The sequence below is a fragment of the Rhinopithecus roxellana genome, chromosome 12, assembly GCF_007565055.1.
Source record: "Rhinopithecus roxellana isolate Shanxi Qingling chromosome 12, ASM756505v1, whole genome shotgun sequence".
NCBI lineage: Eukaryota > Metazoa > Chordata > Mammalia > Primates > Cercopithecidae > Rhinopithecus > Rhinopithecus roxellana.
This window is the reverse complement of record NC_044560.1, coordinates 118,822,877-118,842,126: the sequence shown is the minus strand read 5'-3', so window position 1 is coordinate 118,842,126 and position 19,250 is coordinate 118,822,877. Positions and strand designations below refer to the sequence as shown.

The window sequence follows — 19,250 nt, the reverse complement described above, 5'->3', positions numbered from 1 at the left end:
TAGAGATGTTTTGCCATGTTGGCCAGACTGGTCTCGAACTCCTGACCTCAGGTGATCTGCTCGCCTTGGACTCCCAAAGTGCTGGGATTACAGGCGTGAGCCACTGTGCCTGGCCTTGTCTTCAGGTTTCTGTACCGAAGTACCCTGGGACTGAAGTCCTATTTATTTATTTATTTATTTATTTATTTATTTATTTATTTGAGATGGAGTCTCACTCTGTCACCCAGGCTGGCATGCAGTGGCTCGATCTCAGCTCACTGCAACCCCTGCCTCCTGAGTTCAAGTAATAATTCTCCTGCCTCAGCCTCCTGAGTAACTGGGATTACAGGCGCATGCCATCACACCTAGCTAAGTTTTGTATTTTTAGTAGAGATGGGGTTTTACCACTTTGGCCAGGCTGGTCTCAAACTCCTGACTTCAAGTGATCTGCCCTCCTCGGCCTCCCAAAGTGCTGGGATTACAGGCGTGAACCACCACGCCTGGCCTGGAGTCCAAATTCTGTGGATTTTCGATATGTCCTGGAGCACCTTTGTTCTTCAGGACCCCAGACCCTTCTTCTAACAAATGAGATAACTAAACACACATTGCCAGGCATACATCTCACTGTTTCCAGCACCAACGTGAGCTGTGAATGGGCTTTGAATCTCCCAATCATTATCCTGGAGGGTAAGTGCTAAGAGGGAGATGTATCATGACCATTAGTCTGCACACAGTAGTGAAGCAGCTGCGGCAGCCGGATGAGAGTTCTCTTTCATGTTACTTGAGGTCGAGGGGCATGTCCAGTTCATCTGTTTCCCCAGTACCCACCTCAGGGCTTGGCAGGCAGGAGGCCCCCGGAAGTGGTGGCAGAGTGAACGAAGGCTGAAAGCATCAGGAAGGGGAAGAGTCCGAGCATGTTATGTCAGTTCCTGAGAGCAGACACTTACCTGTCTTGTCCATCTCCATTTGCCCAGCTCAGACTAAAGCTGGGAATACAGCAAATCCTCAGTAAGTCCCAGTCGAATGAGAGTGAATGAGAGACAGAGGCGCCCAGAATCAAAATTGCAGAGGAAACAAGTTTTAACTTTGTGCTTTGCCACCATGTATGTAATCCCCACTCTCCCTGGGTGGGATGCAAGGATGGACTGCAGCGGCCCTCATGGTAAGATTTATTATTCTCCGCTCTGTACAAGCCGCGTCTGCCACCCCGCCCCCCACCCCCCCACCCCAAAGAGCACCCAGCACCCCCTTGTACCCTCCCAACTCTGCTCATACTCCATTGTCCAGCCAGATTCCAAAGGAGGGGGAGGGGCGGTTCAGACCCATCTCCGCCAAAACTTAACTGGGGGCAGAGCGCTGCTGGGACGGGGGCTGATGAGGCTCACAAACGAGGGTTGGACGGAGGATGGGTTCAGTGTCTGATGGGATGAGGGGAGGGCAGAGAGGTCGAGGATGGGAGTGATTCAGTCTTGAGCCTGTCGGGCGTGCGCCCTGAAGGTCGCCAGTCCGTCTGAAGTTCTGAGGGATGGGGCAACAGCGAGGAGGGGGGAGAGTCTGATCAGTCCCGGGAGGTGGGAGTCCAGAAGGGGGCTTCTGATGGGAGTGGGATGGGAACCCCTCGGTCAGGCATCCTTTCCGGCCAAGGTGCCCGCCCCTGCTCCAGGCCCCCCGAGGTTCTCGGCCTTGTGCGCTAGGCGGTGTTTCTTGAGGCCGTAGGTGTTGGCGAAGCCCTCGCCGCAGGAGGAGCAGCGGAAGGGCCGGCCGCCCTGGTGGGCAGCCAGGTGCTTACGGAAGTAGCCGGGATCCTTGAAGGCCTTGAGGCAGGCGGGGCAGCGGAGCTCGGGCCGCGGCGGCTCGTGGGCGCGCTGGTGGCGCAGCACGGAGCTCAGGTAGAAGAAGCCCTTGCCGCAGTGCTCACAGCGGTAGGCGCGCTCGCCCAGGTGCAGCCGCTGGTGCTCCAGCAGGTTGGAGCGGTAGCGGAAGGTCTTGCCACAGGCGCTGCAGCGCTGGGGCCGGGCCACAGCGTGCAGCCGCCGGTGCTCTGCCAGGCTGGACGACTGCGCGAAGCGCTTGGCGCACACGCCGCACTTGAAGGCCCGCTCGCCAGTGTGGACCACGCGGTGCTGCCGCAGGTACCAGGAGCGCAGGAAGCCTCGGCCGCACACGCCACATCGGTACGGCCGCTGTTCCGTGTGGCAGCGCTGGTGGCGCATCAGCAGGGCCGCCTCCCAGAAGCGCTTCCCGCACACCGGGCAGCGGAAACCCCGCTTCTGCCGATGGCTGCGGCGGTGCAGGAGCAAGTCGTAGGCGCCCGCGAAGCTCTGGCCGCAGAGGCCGCAGCCCAGGGTCCGTCGCACCAGGTGCACGTACTTGTGAGTCACTAGGCCCAGGAAGTGCTTGAAACTCTGGCCGCACGTGGCACAGCTGAAGCGCTCAGGGCCGGAACTGGCACCCCCGGCGGCCCCTGCCACCGCCGCCCCGCCTGCGTCCTCACCCCCAGACACCCCTGCCAGTGCCGCCACGGCCGCTCCCACCTCCCCCGCCAGCCCATTGTCCAGCACGCTGGCCGCATCCGTGCCGCTGGAGCCGTCCGGGGGCTGCGGGCCGCCAGGCGTGCTCGGGAGCAGGCGCTCGGGGGCGGCCTGGTGGACCAGCTTGTGCCACATGAGGTTCTCAATGAAGCCGAAGGTCTTGCCGCAGGCGTCGCAGCCGTAAGGCTTCTCTGCCATGTGGACCTCCTTGTGGCTCATGACGTGAAAGAGATCTGGGAAGTGCTCGCCGCAGTCCGAGCAGGCGTAGCTCAGCCCATCGGTGGGCCCTGCAGACGTGCCTGAGGCCCCGGGCCCACAGGCCCCGGATGCGCCCTGGGTGGAGGGGAGGCCGGCGGCCCCGGCCAGGGCACAGGGCAGCTGGAGCCGGTGCACCTGGCGGTGGCGGGTGAGGCTCTGCGGGTAGCCGAAGACCTTGCCGCAGAGCTCGCACTTGTAGGGCCGCTCGCGCGTGTGCACCACGTGGTGCTTGCTCAAGTGGAAGGATTCGCGGAAGCGCTTCCCGCACACGGGACACTGGTGGGGCTTCTCGCCCGTGTGGATGCGCTCGTGGCGCTTCAGGGTCTCGCGGCGCCCGAAGCCACGCCCGCAGATGCCGCAGCAGAACGTCTTTCCCGGGACGCTGGCGCCCGAGCCTCCCGCCCCGCTGGTCCCTGCGCCGCCGAGCAGCAGCGGGTGGCCGCCCAGGAGCGGGACTGGCACGGCGCCGTACACCACCGCCGCCGCGGCCGCCGCCGCCTTCTCGCTGTCGGTGGCGGGAGGGTCGGGGGGCAGGAGGTACGGGCCCGGGGGGAAGGTAGGCGGGGGCTGCGGTGCCGAGGCTGCCCCGTCCTTGGGCGCCTCCGCAGCGGCGGCGGGCGGGGCGTGGGCGGCCTTGTGGCGGAGCAGGCTCTGCGGCGCTGAGTAGGACTTGCCGCACAGGTCGCAGGGGTACACGGGCCGAGGTCCCCCGGCGCCCGCCCCTGCGTGGGCCGCCTGGTGCTTGAGGAGGTAGGAGGCGTCGCGGAAGGCCTTCCCGCAGATGCCGCAGGGCAGGCGCAGGAGGTCGGCCGAGTGCGTCTTCACGTGGCGCTTCAGGCTCTCCCTGCGGTTGAAGCTCTTGCTGCACACGGAGCAGGAGAAGGGCTTCTCGCCCGTGTGGATGATCTGGTGCTGGTGGAGGTGACTGGGCTTCTTGAAAACCTTCCAGCAGAGTGGGCAGGCGAACGGGCCGTCGCCGCCCCCGGCGGCGGGAGGGGGCACCCCAACACCAGCAGGGGCGGTGCTCCCGTCTGCGGAGGGGGCGGGCGCCGCGGGCGTGGCCGGAGGGCCCGAGGACACCGTGGAGGGGGCGGTGGCGGTGGCAGCGCTGGCAGCCGGTGCTGGGAGGCCCAGCGGCGGGAGCTGGGGGCCGGGCTGGGGAGGGCCCCCCGCGGCGGGTGGCACGTCCTTGTGGCAGCGGCGGTGGCGGATGAGGCTGGACACGTGGTTGTAGGTGCGGCCGCAGACGCCGCATTCGTAGGGCCTCTCCCCCGAGTGCACCAGCATGTGCTGGACCAGGTGCGAGGACTGCTTGAAGGACTTCTGGCACACGCCGCAGGGGAAGCGCCGCTCCATCAGATACTTCAGCCTCCGGAAGTAGCCCTTGTCGTCCTTGGTGGGGTCGCAGGCCGCCGCCGCGGGGGGTCCTGGCGGGGTCTGCGAGGGGGCAGGAAGCGGCCCTGGGGCCCCCGCGGGAGCGCCCAGCCCAGGCGTCACCCCCGGCCCGGACGCGGGCCCTCCTCGCTTCAGGTTCCCAAACAAGTGCTGGTGTCCCGAGAGGTCCACGATGCCCCACTGCGGAGCGGGGAAAGCAGCGTCAAAGAGGGGAGGAGGGGGCGCCCCGAAGGCGGGCGGCAGGGGCGGATCGGGCTTCTTGGCTTGGGAAGAGGAAGAGGACGAAGACGACGACGAGGACGAAGAGGAGGACGAGGACGAGGACGAGGAGGGCACCTCCGCCTTGGGCTTGAAGGTGGACTGGGGCGGGTAGTCATACTGCGGGGGAGGGGGCTGCGGCGGGGGCTGCGGCGGGGGCCCGGGCGCGCAGGGCAGGGCTGCCACCGCCTTGGCGTGTTCCCCATACAGTTCCATGGGCTCGAAGCGCTGGTGGTTGAGGAATTCCAGAAAGTCGAAGGGGTAGCTCTGGAAGTGTACCCCGTCCTCGCCCCCGATGCCGCTGCTCCCGCCACCCCCGGCGCCGCTGCCCGCTGGGTTCGCCTCCATCTCCGGCGGGTGGGAGACGGGAGACCCTGTGAAGAGGAGGACCGGGCTGAGGACACGGCCGCGGTGCTGGGTCTCCCCGCAGGTGAATGGAGCTGTGCGCCCACTCATCCATCCTGGCGCGGATCACCCCCTCGCCTTCCAGGTTTAGGCGCCCAGTCCCGCTGCCTGTCCACCCCAAAGGGCAGCCCTTCCTCTTGGCCCCCTGGCCCCTGGACTCTCCTACTCACCTTCACCTTCCCTCTCTGTGTTCTCAACTCCCACCCTCCTCCCCATCTCTCTTTTCCCTAATTCCTTCCATCTCTTCCCATCTTTTCTGGGGTCCTGATAACAGCTTTGTGGAGGAGACCCTCTCCTCCACACCACCTGCAGGCCCCCTACTTTATTGTAGAAACGGGGTCTTGCTTTGTTGCCCAGGCTGGTCTCAAACTCCTGGACTCAAGTGATCCTCCAGCCTCCACCTCCCAAAGTGCTGGGTGATTACAGATGTGAGCCAGCGCGCTGGTCTGGCCCCTCTCTACTTTCTCTCCTTTTCAGACTCCAATTGTCCCAGCTCCCTGGGGGCCTCTGGACTCAGTTTTCTTTCCAAACCCTCTCAGGCCCTCTGCTGTCTCCCCATACTCCTGCACCCTACCCCACCCCCAGCCCTCCGTCCTCATCCCTTCAGGTTTTATCCTAAAATGAGCATAATGATAAGGGGAATCACAATTTCTATCAGTGTAATTAGGAGGGAAGACTCGGGGGCCAGAATCAAATGTAAGTAAGCCCTGCCACTTTCTAGCTGTGTGGCCATGGGCAAGTGACTGAACCTCTCTGTGCCTCCATTTCCTCATCTACACCTGGGGACGACAAGGCACTTGCCTACCTCACAGGGCTGTGTGGATTCAACACGCTCATATGCGTAAGGCTCTTGGGGGGGGGGCAGTTCCTGGCACTCTGCAAGCACTCAGTACATAGAAGGTATGGACTGGGAGCAGTGGCTCACACCTGTCATCCCAGCACTTTGGGAGGCCGAGGCAGGAGAACTGCTTGAGCCTGGGAGGTGGAGGCTATAGTGAGCTCTGATCACATCACTGTACTCCAGCCTTGGTGACAGAGCAAAATCCTGGCTCTAAAAGTTAAAATTAAAAAAATAGGAGATATGATACTGTTATCACTGTTAACTAATAGTAGTAGAAGCAGGGAAGTCAGGACAAGCCTAGAGAACTGAAAAAGCAGTCAGTATGGGGGGGGGTGCGCTCTTTTAATATTACTGGATGGTAGAAAGGAGAATGTGCTTGCCCCGGAAAACAAATTCCAGCAAGGGGGCTGGCATGTAGTCAGAAGGTGGTCTGATACCATCAAAACACAGGCCCCGGGCTGGGAAAGACCTGGGTTCCAATCCCACCTCCACTGGGATCCACACCTTCTCCATGTTTAAAATGGGGGTGACCCCTATACTGCAGGGAGATTCAAGGGGGTTGGAACAGAACGTAACGAAACACACACCTCAGCAGAATGCGTCCAATCCCCTGAGCTATTTGTACCATCCATGACATCACACACCTGGGCTGAGCCTAGCAACAGAAGCAGGGAGCTTGAGTTCCATCCTTGCCCTTAGTGGGGCTTCTCCTGACCCCTCCACCCCAGCATCATTCTCTGGCACCTCCTTTACACGACTTTTCATTCCAGATGGCAGGTATCCATGTGTTATCCCCCACCACACCAGACCCTCAGCTCCCGTAACTGATCTCTGGGTTCTTAGGCTACTTGCTGGCCTGGGGAAGCACCTCCACCAAGTGGGTGGAGGGTCAGTGGGTGAAGGGCCCGTGAGGTCTGACCCGCTTTCTGTCCATCATCCCTACCCAGTGGGGGCCTGGCTCTAAGCCCAACCCACTGTGGGGGTCAAGGGGGTTCCTACCAAGGCTTGGACCCTTTCTCCTCTATCCATCGGGCTGCTTTCTCCTCCCACAGGTGAGGGAGGAGTGTCTCTTCCACCCCCACCCCAAACACCATCCTGGAGTGAGATATTTTTAGTCTCCAGCTCTGGATGTCCTTGTCCTTGGACAAGACTCAACATCCCATGCCCTTCACACCCCCTCTGTTTAATCTGATCTCCGGAAAGAGGACAGGCATGGCTGGGGTGGTAACTGGAAGGCTGTAGGCGGAACCTAAGTTGGGGAGACAGCTCTGGAGGGGGCTGACTGGCCAGGAAGGCAAACACAGGCCATAAGGATGCAGGGAGTAGGGGGTGATTTAGGGCACTATGGGGAGGAAGGGTAAGAGTGTTTGGGGAAAGAAGGCCCTGCCTAGCTTGCCTCTACTAGAGCACACGTTAATCCTAGCTGTCACTGATGGGACATCTCCTAGAGGCCAGCCACGGTTCTAAGCACGTTACACGTATTAATTCACTGACTTCCCACAAATCTAAGAAATAGGGGCGGCTGTTACCGCCATTGCATAAATGAGAAAACTAAGGCACGGAGAGGCAAAGTGAGTTGCCAGCCGTCACGGAGTAAGAGTCTGGATCAATCAGCTGAACCCCATTCCCACCCTTGCCCCCGCAGCAGTGTTTGACCGGGGGCTGTTCCCCGAGTGAAGGAAGGTGAGGGTAGAATATCGGGATAAGAGTTTTATTTAGGGGTGTCTTCTGGGTTATGAGCGGTGTCTATACAAGGGGCCTGGTAGGAGAGGGTGGTGGTTACTTTCTACCTACAATGTTCTTCCCCAGATTTCAACAAGGCCTCTGGAGCCTGGTTGGGTCTCTACTCAGCACTCCCCACCCCATCACTCTCTACCCCTCATCCAGCTGCAGGTTTTTCATTACAGTTATTGCCACCAACTCATGTTATTCCTTTTCTGTGTTTACTGTTTGGCCCCTCTCTGGGAGAGCAAGGACTTGGCCTGTCTTGCTCGCCCCTGTGACCCCAGCACTTAGTGTAGCACCTGGCACAATGTGGGTGCTTGACAAATATTTGCTGATATGTGAAAATGAAACACCACCTTCCAAAATTGCCAATGGGTCCGCAAAGAAATCATACATTAGAAAATGCTGGCTGGGCGCGATGGCCCATACCTGTAATCCCGGCACTTTGGGAGGCCGAGGCGGGCGGATCACCTGAGGTCAGGAGTTCAAGACCAGCCTGGCCAACATGGCGAAACCCCGTCTCTACTAAAAATACAAAAATTAGCCAGGTTTGGTGGTGGGCACCTGTAATCCCAGCTATTTGGGAGGCTGAGGCAGGAGAATCGTTTGAACTTGGGAGGTGGAGGTTGCAGTGAGCCAAGATTGTGCCACTGCACTCCAGCCTGGGCAACAAGAGCGAAACTCCATCTCAAACAAACAAACTGTTTAGCAATTAATGAAAATGAAAACAACATACCAAAGCTGAGGAGGTGCAGCCAAAGCAGTGCTCAGAGGGAAATGTACAGCCGTGCATGTCTATCTTGATATTTGTGGAATGAACGAAGGGATGAGACTAAGCTGACCAAACTCCCAGAGGGAACAGAGGGGGTCATTTAGCAGAAATGGAGCTAAATGATCCCAGGGATTCCTGGGAGAAGCAATTCTGGGGACAGTGATGTTATGAGGAGGGCACTGAGGGCAGGGTGTGGAGATGCTGAAGGGGATACATCAGTGGTGGACAGAATCGATCAAGCTCATGATAATTTCCACTAGGAAACCAGAGACATTTCCTCTTTCACACGACTCAAGCCTAAACTGGTATCTTTTTAAGGAGGGATGTCATAGGAGGGTTTTATGTGGAGAGAAGCATGATGGGGAGGGACCCACCCCCCGCCCACCACCACCACCACCACCACCACCACCGCCACCAAGGGACAGGAGTCCCACAGCAAGTGTATTAACGGTTCACATTTATTGTCTGACCAGTTTGATTTGTCATTGCCTGGATGTGGCATAGTCCTGTACCATTACTGGGCCCATCTTATAAGTGGGGAAACTGAGGAGCAGCATGGGGAAGGCATTCCTCCAAAGTCATAAAGAGGAAAGCAGGTAACTGATTCCAGGTCTTTCTGATGCCAGACTGTGGGCCATTCTGCTGCAACAACGCTGCCTTGTGATGAAATTTGGGTTTGTTATTAAGAGTAATGTAAAGTAACATATAACACTGGATGTGCATTTTCTACCAGCGCAGCACTAACTCTGATGTGTGTTGACTCAACGAATCCTCCCAGTAACCCTAGAAGATGGTTATAATCATTGACTCTGAAATACAAAGGAAGAGACTGAGGGCCAGAGAGGTAAATTAAACTTCCAAAGTCAGGCCAGGCACAGTGGCTCACGCCTGTAATGCCAGCACTTTGGGAGGCCGAGGTGGGTGGATCAACTGAAGTCAGGAGTTCGAGACCAGCCTGGCCAATATATAGTGAAACCCGGTGGCTACTAAAAATACAAAAATTAGCTGGGCATGGTGGTGCACACCTGTAGTCCCGGCTACTTGGGAAGCTGAGGCAGGATAATTGCTTGAACCCAGGAGGCAGAGGTTGCAGTGAGATCACGCTACTGCACTCCAGCCTGGGTGACAGAGTGAGACTCTGCTTCTTAAAAATAAATAAACCTGGCCGGGCGCGGTGGCTCAAGCCTGTAATCCCAGCACTTTGGGAGGCCGAGACAGGCGGATCACGAGGTCAGGAGATCGAGACCATCCTGGCCAACACAATGAAACCCCGTCTCTACTAAAAATACAAAAAACTAGCCGAGCGAGGTGGCGGGCGCCTGTAGTCCCAGCTACTTGGGAGGCTGAGGCAGGAGAATGGCGTGAACCCGGGAGGCGGAGCTTGCAGTGAGCTGAGATCTGGCCACTGCACTCCAGCCCGGGCGACAGAGCAAGACTCCGTCTCAATCAATCAATCAATCAATCAATCAATAAACCTACTTCCAAAGTCACATTGTTAACTAGTGGCAGGGCCAGGGGTTGAAGAAAGGCAGCAAGGCTCCAGAGTCCCATGACATGCTGTCTTTCAATATTTCTCCCTCCAAAATGAAGGAGGACCCCCCTCCCACTTTACACTGGAAATATGCATTGCTCCACCCATCTCCCTGCTACTGAATCCCAAGTCACTTGACTTGGCCCAAGGGCAGGACGACCTCTAACCAGCATTGTGCTTAGGTGACTTACGTGGCTTGTTTCATTCAAACCTCACAACAAGCTGGTAACTTGTTTGTTACTATTATTCCCATTGTACTGACAGGAGGACTATTACCAAACCATGTCCATCCTCTGTCCCAAACCAAACAGTAACCCCATCTCATTCAAAAGCCACGGTCCTGGCGGGGCGCGGTGGCTTACGCCTGTAATCCCAGCATTTTGGGAGGCCGAGGCGGGCAGATCACCTGAGGTCGGGAGTTCGAGACCAACCTGACCAACATGGAGAAACCCTGTCTCTACTAAAAATACAACATGAGCCAGGCATGGTGGTGCATGCCCGTAATCCCAGCTACTCGGGAGGCTGAGGCAGGAGAATCGCTTGAACCTGGGAGACAGAGGTTGCAGTGAGCTAAGATCACACCATTGCACTCCAGCCTGGGCAACAAGAGTGAAAGTCCTTTTCAAAATAAATAAATAAATAAATAAATAAATAAATAAAGCCGCGGTCCTTACAATGACCTCCACAGTCTCCTGGCTGCTCTTCAAATGTGCCCACTCCATGCCTGCCGCAGGGCCTTTGCACTGGCTGTTGCTGCTGCCTGTAATACTCTGACTCTCAGGCAACCACCTGGCTCACCCCTTCACCTCCTCCCCATCTTTGCTCAATTGTCTTCTCAATGAGCCTCTCAGTAACCAGTGACCTGTCTGTCACTCAGGCCCACATCCTGATCTCCCCAACCCTGCTTCATTTCTCTCCTTACTGCTCAGCATCATTTATAACCTCACATAGTCTATTTCTTTGCCTTGATTTTGCTGGTCTCCCCATGCAGAGGATCGGCTTCCTGAAGGCAAGGATTTTTATCTCTTTTTTTTTTTTTTTGAGAGAGAGAGTCTCGCTCAGTCGCCCGGGCTGGAGTGCAGTGGCACGATCTTGGCTCACTGCAAGCTCCGCCTCCCGGGTTTCACGCCATTCTCCTGCCTCAGCCTCCCGAGTAGCTGGGACTACAGGTGCCCGCCGCTACGCCCGGCTAATTTTTTTTGTATTTTTAGTAGAGACGAGGTTTCGCCATGTTGGCCAGGATGGTCTCGATCTCCTGACCTCGTGATCCGCCCGTCTCAGCCTCCCAAAGTGCTGGGATTACAGGCGTGAGCCACTGCGCCCGGCCGGATTTTTATTTCTTGCTCACTGTTCCATCCCCAGGACCTACAACAGTTCCTGGCTTGATACATTTTCGTGTGAAGAAGTGAATGAATGAGGCTAGGAAAGGAGGGAGTGGTTTGCTCAAAGCTGTGAACCCTAGTAGAATCCAGGGCTCATCCTCCTAATCACTTCACTCCTGGGGTTGGGGTGCTGATAAGAGCAGCCCCCCAGTGGGCCACAGTTGTCCAGGAGAAGGGGAATTTTTACCCTTGTATAACTTTTTGGTGTGTGGCTTTTGGGAGGGACAAGATGACAAGACATAGGAATATCCTGGGGGAGGCCATCCTGAACCACAGCCCCCCCAGCTCTATCTCTTTATCCCATGATATTTTACTTTGAACACGCATATATACTCTTGGTGTTTTTTTTTTTTTTTTTTTCACTGCAGCCTGGAACTCCTGGGCTCAAGCAGTCCTCCCACCTCAGCCTCCTGAATAGCTGGGACTACAGGTGCACACCACCCACCCCTAGCTTTTTTTTTTCCTGTAAAGACAGGGTCTCACTATGTTGCCGGGGTTGGTCTTGAACTCCTGGCCTCCAGCGATCCTCCCACTTTGGGCTTCCCAACTGCTGGGATTACAGGCATGAGCCACTTCGCCTGGCCTGGATTTTGTTTCTTAATCATCTGCCCCCTCAACTAGCATATCCACTCCATGAGGACAGGGGTTCTTGTCTGTTTTGTTCTCTGTTGTACCCCCAGTGTAAAGTAGGTACTCATTAAACAGTTGTTCAACAAGTGTTTACCAATGAACGTATGAATGAATGAAGAACGTTCTGGGCTCGGTAGACATGACAAGGGCTAGTTAATTTATCCCAGTGCCTCACACCTCCAAAGCCTTTTGAGACCAAACCTTCCTTCCTCTTGTTCTTCTCTTCAAATCTTCCACTCCACCCTCACTGGCCTCCCCTGCTGTTCCTCCACTCACCAGGCTCACCGCCACTTCAGGGCCTTTGCATTTGCTTTTCTTGCTGCCTACTCACCCAGATCTTCGCATGGCTAAGCTGCCTCTTGTAATTCAGGTTTCACCTCTAAAGTAGTTCATCAGGCTCTCAGAGAACCCGCAAAACCCCATGTATCTTTGTTGACTCGTTTCTGATCAACAAGACTGAGACCCTGGACAGTGAGAAGACTGTGTGCATCACTCCCCTTCATGGCTGTATATACCCTTCAGCTAGAAGAGTGAATATGCGTTCAGTGCAGAATGAATGCCTATGAGAAAAGAAGTTAACGCCCTGGTGAAGTCCACAGTCTTCCCTAGGGAGTCCAGGACGATGGCATGAGAGCTGGGTGAGAAGCTGCAGGTCAGGGCAACAGTTGTTCATGCCATAGGAAGAGGATGAGGAACATTCTGGGAGGGAAGGCTTCACTGCCTCACTGCAGGACACTGTTCTGTGTCAGAAGTAATGAAGACAGGGGCTGACCACGACGAGGGTGGGGGGAGAGGAGGTACAGGAGTATTTCATGGGAGCCTGGAGCTAAGCAGGCAGATATTTCTGCCTGAAGCGGGAGAGGATGTGAGTGTGAAAGAATTCTAGAGGGAGCTGTCCCGCTGCGAGGGGGGGGGTGGTTTTGAAAGGGGTATTCTTAAGGGGAATCACTGGAGGATTTGCAGAAAGGAAAAAGGCATTCTTGGTGCTGACCAGAATAGAAAGTATTTTCACACCCACGAAGGGGCGCTCTGCTGGGGAGGGAGGTGGTCAGGGCCATTGGGGGCCGTTGCTGTGTATGGACAGAGATAACGGGGGGCAGTTCTGCTGCAAAGCTCTAAGGCAACACTCTGGGGAGAATTGAGGATAAGAATAAGAGGGTTCACGAGCAGCTGCCCTACATGGGGAGGGGCGATGCTGATGGTACCTGGAGGAAGCAATGACGGGGGGCGCTATGTGGAGGGAATCCTACGAGGAGGTATCAGTTGGGGGCCCTGGCAGGCGTCTAGGGGATCGCCACGAATGAAAGCGCTTTGGCAGTCATCCTAGCTGGAGGTGTTCATCGGGGAGCTATCTGCAGGGGTCTTACGGGGAAGCAGTGATTGGGAGTCCCCTGCCAAGGGCCCGGCGGGAGCTGAACTGACTTGCTAGGGGTTGGGGGACGTTCTGGGGACCAGAGCGGGCCAGGGCGGGGCCCCCCGCCCACGCTGCACCCGGGCCCCCGGGCCACGCACCCCGTCACTCACCGGCGCCGGGGTCTCCGCCGGGAGGAGGCCGAGGAGGCGGAGGAGGCGCCGCCGCTCCGGGGAGACCCGAGGGCCCGACCGGAAGTGCCGCCCCCTCCCCCCTCCCCGGCAGCCCCGCGCCGCCCGCCTGCCCGCCCGCCCGGAAGCGGAAGTCGCGCCCGTTCCCGAGGCGCCGGCGTGGAGGATCGGAAAGAGGAGGCAGTGGCGGGGACCAGGATGGGGGAAATGCGCTTGCGCACTGACTCGGGGACGAGAGCGGTGAAAACCTGGGCCGCTTCCGATGGGCGAGCGGAGCCAGGTGCGCCTGCGCTCTGAGTGCCCGCTTCTTCTCCGGGAACCCCCCGACACGCTCTGGGCGTCCGGTTAAGCCACACCTCCGGCTCAGGTCTCACACTGAAGCCCCGCCCCCTGGCTCTGAACCACTCCCATCTCACAGCGTAATTATAAGCCCCCCACCGCCTCAAAATCTGTCTTCTTCCCCTCGCCTTCATGCAGTTTCTCCTGTTCTTCCCCCTCTCCAAGCTCGTGCTCTCTGGAACTTCACCTCTGCTCAAGCCACGCCCCTTCCATCCAAGCCCCGCCCCTTCACCCCATAGCATTTAAGCTGCCCCTCGTGACTTTTGAGTACCTCCCACCTCTAAAGCATCCGTTTAAATCAGTGGTTGTCGAGCATAGTTGGGAGGCCAGCAGCATCCGGCTGCCTGCTCAGACCATGCAGAATAGAAGCCCTGGGGTTGGGGGTCTAGGGATCCGTGTTTTGAAATACTCTAGCTGATTCTGCTGCATGCTGGTCAAGAGCCATGGCTTTACCACACTTGACACTGCCCCGTTCATATAATCTCTGTAATTAATCCCCACTCCCAACTCAGCCCCATCCCAAGCAGCCAAACCCCAGGCCCATTCAGCCCCTCCTGCTAAGCTTCCCCTCTCCCAGGAGCTTCCCTTAGTTACGCCTCTCTTAGGTACTTCCTTCTCTCCCCACCGCCTCTACGGCAGTCGTGCGCCCCCGTCAGCACCTTCTCCTAAGTCCCACCTCTAATACCCTGTTACCTCAAAGTTTCTCCTTTAAGCCCCGGCCCCCGGCCCTGAACCACGCCCACCTCAGAGCTGAATTATTATAAGCTCCGCCCCTCATTTTAAAATCCGTTCTCTTGGCCTGGCGTGGTGGCTCACGCTTGTAATCCCAGCACTTTGGGAGGCCAAGGCAGGCAGATTGCTTGAGCACAGGAGTTCAAGACCAGCCTGGCCAAGATGGTGAAACCCCGTCTCCACTAAAAGTACAAAAATTAGCCAGGCGTGATGGTGGGCGCCTGTAATTCCAGCTACTAGGGAGGCTGAGGGAGAGAATTGCTTGAACCCAGGTGGCAGAGGTGGCAGTGAGCCAGATCGCACCACTGCACTCCAGACTGGACGACAGCAAGACTCCGTCTCAAAAAAAAAAAAAAAAAGCTAAATATGCTGGCGCGCGCCTGTAGTCTCAGCTACTCGGTAGGCTGAAGTGGGAGGGTCGCTTGAGCCTGAAAGGTCGAGGCTGCAGTGAGCGGTGATCGGGCCACTGCACTCCAGCCTGGGTGACAGAGCGAGACCCTCTTTCAAAAAAAAAAACAACATAATCCGTCCTCTTCGCCCCACTCTCACGCAGTTCCTCCTGTTCTTCCCCAGCTCCAAGCCCCTACTCTGTAGAAGATCAACTCTATCCATTCTCTTTAAACTGCTCTCACTTTATGCGGACCAACCCCTAAACCTCTTTAAGCCCCACTCAACTCTAACCCTCTTCTAAGCTCCCCTCCAGTTCCCCGCCTAACTGCCCCACCCCTGGCTCCTTAGCCCCGCCCCAAGCCACACCCCTTATCTCTAACCCTTACCCAGACCGTCAGTCCTGTTCACACCTTTGTCTTAATTTTTCCTTCCAAACAGTAGTTCCTCAGGACAAGGAGGTGGGGCAAAATGGCTGCAGAATTTCTGGGACTTGCCTAGGATCGAGGCGGTCGGACCTAGGGTCAGTTTGCATGGAAGGTTCAATGTTTTAGTTAGATTGGATGTGTACTGGGAATACAGCTGACCCTTGAACAACACGGGTTTGAACTGCAGGTCCCCCGAGAAGCGGACTTTCACCCAAACACCGATGGAACACACAGTATACGGAGGGCGGATTTTCCTACATCCGCGGGTTCCGCAGGGCCCAATGCGGGACTTGAGTATGCTCGGATCTTGGTATCTGCGGGGTTCCTGGAACCAATTCCCCACGGACACCGAGGGACCACTGGACTTTGGGGTCTGATGGAGACGGGGAAGGAGACAAGGTTTCCCCCAAAACCATTCTTTCGCGAGCACCACACTCATGAGGTACAGGAAGTGGGGTCCTTTCCAATTCCCCGCACTCCCGGCAGGACGGTGTAGCCGAGGAAGAACATTTGAAGGCAGGAGAGGATGGCATCCGGGCACGGAACACACACAGGCAACCAGCAGGCAGAGATTTATTTCCACAACCCCTGCCTCCAAGGATCTGTTAGTCTGGGCGAGGGGGACTGAAGGCAGCTGGACCCAGAAGTTTAGGTCTCCACCCTCCACCTGCTCCCACAACGGGAAGACCACCAGAAACAAGGGTGTCCCGGCCCCCTGGCCCAGGCCCAGCACCAGCCAAACTCCCTGCTCTAAACCTGGCCCAGGGAGCGATGGCCGGGGATGTGGGTCAGGCCGGCTCCCCCTTCCCCTCTGTCTCCTCCTCCTCCTCGGCCCCTGCTGTGGCCGGGATGCCCTCCTCGTCCCACGGCGGTTCAGACCCTGGATCTGGTGCACATAGGGGTACCCCCATGGCCTCCGGGTGCTTGCGCTTGGCATGGCGCCGGAGCGTGTTGGCCTCTGTAAAGCGCAGCCGGCAGATGGGGCACTGGTAAGGGCGCTCTCCCGAGTGCACGCGGTGGTGGTGCGCCAGCTCGCCCGCCTCACGGAAGCGGCGGGGGCACAGCGGGCAGCGGAAGGGCCGCAGGCCGGCATGGATGTTGCAGTGCCGCCGCAGGTGGCTGGAGCGCTTGAAGGTCTTGCCGCAAACCTTGCACTGGTGTGGCTTCAGCTCTGAGTGCGAGATGCTGTGGCGCTCCAGGTCGGAGAGGTAGGGGAAGGCCCGCAGGCACACTGGGCAGAAGTGTGGGGCCTTCCTGGGGCCAGAGCCCTGAGGCCCAGCCGCTGACCCTTCAGAGACTGTATAGGGCACACCCTGATCATCGATCAGGAGGAGGTCGCTCCCGCCACTGCTGCCTACTGGGGCTGTCACGCCCTGCACCTGCACCAGTGGGGGCTCCTGCCCTGACTTGGGGGGACGGCCCCGCTTGCGAGGGAGGGAGGAGGCCTTGAGTGTCCGATTTGAGGAGGTGGCTCCCCCAGGACGACGGCCTCGGCGGCCCCGGGGAACAGGAGGAGGTAAGGCCAGAGGTTTCTCTTCCTCCCCGGGCAAAGGCGAAGGCAACGGGTCTGGGCTGGGGGTGTCCATTGAGCAGTGGGGGGCTTGGGTCTGGGCACTGGAGCCAGCTAAGAGGAGAGAGGGGCAGAGTCAGTGCTCACAGGGTCTAGAGCACCCCTGTGTCCCCCAACACCTCGCCCATCCCTCTCTCCAAGTCTCTTGATAAGGGTGTGGTTGACATCCAGATACACAATTTTAGCTATGCTGGTGGATAAAACAGTGAGATGATCTTCTATCAGCTGATAAACAGGCACTTCCCTGGGCTCCACCAGACATCCCTATGTCTCCCTAACTCTCCTCCTGGATCTAGAAGTTCAAGATCAACAGGAGCTCCCCCCGCCAAAAAGAAAAAAAGAAAAAAGAAAAAAAAAAACCTAAAACAAAAAACCTCCTAGAGAGAATAGAGTCCAACTGAGAGTGCAGACCAGTATTGTGATCCTTGAAACCCATCAAACTCCAGAGCCATAGGCCTCACGAATGTTCTCATCCCTCCCTGTTGACTGGCAGAAGTGGGGAAGGGTTCCGGAATGGAAAAAAGGGACTGGTCCCAGGTGATATTTGACCCTGACTCCTGGATGAGGAAATATATCCGCGATGTTAAGAGCCTGGGCCCTGGAGTCAGACATCATTCGTTCAAATCTTTACTCTCTGCGTGGCCTTGGGCAAGGTGTTCACTTCTCTAAGCCTTAATCAAGACTTTTGCAAAATGGGACACACAGTTCTATGCACTTGCCCAGACATGCCATGAGTATAATACCCACAAAGTGTTCGTACAGAGAAGCTTTCAGGACACATTCGCCATTGTTATCAGGAGCAGCTAAGCCTCACATCAACCCTCTGAATAGGGCCTATCTGTCCAATTTTGCAGATGGGGAAACTGAGGCACAGGAAAGACAAGTCAGTTGCCTAAGTTCCTCTGTCAGTAAATGGCAGGGCCAAAACTGGAAATAGGTCTTGCTGACCCGAATGTCCCAGAGAATGGAGAACAAATGGACCCAAGGAGGAAAGGGGACATTATGAGGGCTCAGTCCTGGGTTTGAATTCAGCTCTGCCTATACCTAGCAAGTGACTTTGTCTCTCTGAGCCTGCTTCCTCCTCTGAAAAGTGGATATAGCAGGGTTGTCAGAAGAATCAAATGAGATAGTGGGCTTAAAAATGCCCCTCGCACACTGCCTGGTGCATAGTAAGCACTCAATAAACTTCACCAGCGCCACCACCATCTTCCCAGCAGATACTGGGAGCATGAGACTGGGGTGTAACGGAGGGGAAGGGGAGACACAGGTGCAGTGGGAAGCCCCCCTGCACCCCCCCCCCTTTAAGAGCCACATAGACTGCGGTCCAGAGAGGAGCAACCACCTTTCCATACGGTTCGCTCCCACGGGGTAGCCTAGTCTAGGAGTCAGGTCTTTGGAACGGTGGAAAGGGGGAGACTGCTCCCCCGACCCTCCCTGTCACCTCTCCCCGGTGCTGGCGCGCTCATCGGTCCCCGAGCTGCGAAGCCCGGGCGCGGGGCGGGCCCTGCGGGGGCGGTGGCCAATGAGCGGCGCCGGGTAAGCGGGCGGCGGGGGCTGCCAGGAAGGGGGTCTGCGCGCGCGCGCCCGGGAGGCTTCGCGGGGCGCGAGCGCGGGAGCAGGAACAGGTGTTGGAGGCGCGCTCCGGGAGCGCGCGGCCCGGCCTCCCCTACCCCCACAACCCCCATCCCGCCTGCGCCCCCCGCCTCTCGGGTACCTCATTTGCATGTCGCCGGGGCTCGCGAGTGTGCGCGCGCGCGCGCGCGCGGGGGCGACGGGGCCGGCGCGTGGGAAGGGGAGGGGGTGAGGGGGCCCTGCCCCTCGGCGGCGGCGAGGCGGGGGCGGCGGCGCGCGGAACCGGCCCCGCCCCTCGGAGAAGCGCCGGGCCCCTCCCTTCCTGCCCTTCCCGCCCGCCTGCCCGCCCGCGGGAAACAAAGGGGACTCGCTGGGTCCTAAGGACCGGTCACGGCCACACCAGCAAGCCGCGCCTGTGCACCGGCGGCCCTGGTGTGTCCCCAGTGGGAAATAACCGAACACCACATCCCCAACCACCTCGAAACGACTTTCCTCTCACAAAGCACACATTCGGGTGACCCAATCAAAGACAGATACCGAACGATGAGGAGCGGGAAAATGGCTGCCCAGTGCCCGTAATTAACATGGCACCGGACAGGCTTCGAAGCCCATGGAGGGCTAAGTGGATAAGATGGTGCCGGTTTTCTCCAGCTCTGTATTGCAGTTGGCACACTTCGCTTTCTTTTTTTCCCTAGTCCAACTGTACATCCTAAACAGGGGCAGTCCGAGGCTGTGAAAAAGAAATAGTATCTGCTCTCATTTACGTTAGCATCGCCTAGTGTCGCCACGAAGGAGAAGCCGCCGTGCTCTCAGCGCCTTGCCCTTATTCTGCATGGCGCCGTGCGTGTCCCTAAGCCCCGCCCCTTCCCGCTGCCCTCACCCAAGATGGAGCCGGCCTGGCTTCTGCAACCTCCAGGGCTGGGAAAGGAAAGGGAAAGAGGTAGAAGGGCGGGGATGAGGAAGGGGAGCCAAG

At 57.8% G+C, this 19,250-nt stretch overlaps 2 protein-coding genes across 3 annotated transcripts; both read right to left on the bottom strand.

Annotated features, from left to right (window-relative positions):
• Positions 1 to 1,131: 1,131 nt before the first annotated feature.
• ZNF865 (zinc finger protein 865) lies at positions 1,132 to 13,377 on the bottom strand. Of its 2 annotated transcripts, none has more exons than XM_030912738.1 (2): positions 13,232 to 13,377; positions 1,132 to 4,795 (listed from the first exon to the last, which is right to left on the bottom strand). In XM_030912738.1, the coding sequence occupies exon 2, from the start codon at positions 4,767 to 4,769 to the stop codon at positions 1,602 to 1,604; it is 3,168 nt and encodes a 1,055-aa protein (XP_030768598.1). In that variant the 5' UTR covers positions 4,770 to 4,795; positions 13,232 to 13,377; the 3' UTR covers positions 1,132 to 1,601. The 2 variants fall into 2 exon arrangements, with proteins under 2 accessions (XP_030768598.1, XP_030768599.1); XM_030912739.1 differs by lacking the exon at positions 13,232 to 13,377 and adding an exon at positions 6,255 to 7,905.
• A 2,316-nt stretch (positions 13,378 to 15,693) lies between these two features.
• Positions 15,694 to 18,566, bottom strand: ZNF524 (zinc finger protein 524). The gene is made up of 2 exons (XM_030913715.1): positions 18,420 to 18,566; positions 15,694 to 16,759 (listed from the first exon to the last, which is right to left on the bottom strand). The coding sequence occupies exon 2, from the start codon at positions 16,719 to 16,721 to the stop codon at positions 15,924 to 15,926; it is 798 nt and encodes a 265-aa protein (XP_030769575.1). The 5' UTR covers positions 16,722 to 16,759; positions 18,420 to 18,566; the 3' UTR covers positions 15,694 to 15,923.
• Between the last annotated feature and the right edge of the window lie 684 nt (positions 18,567 to 19,250).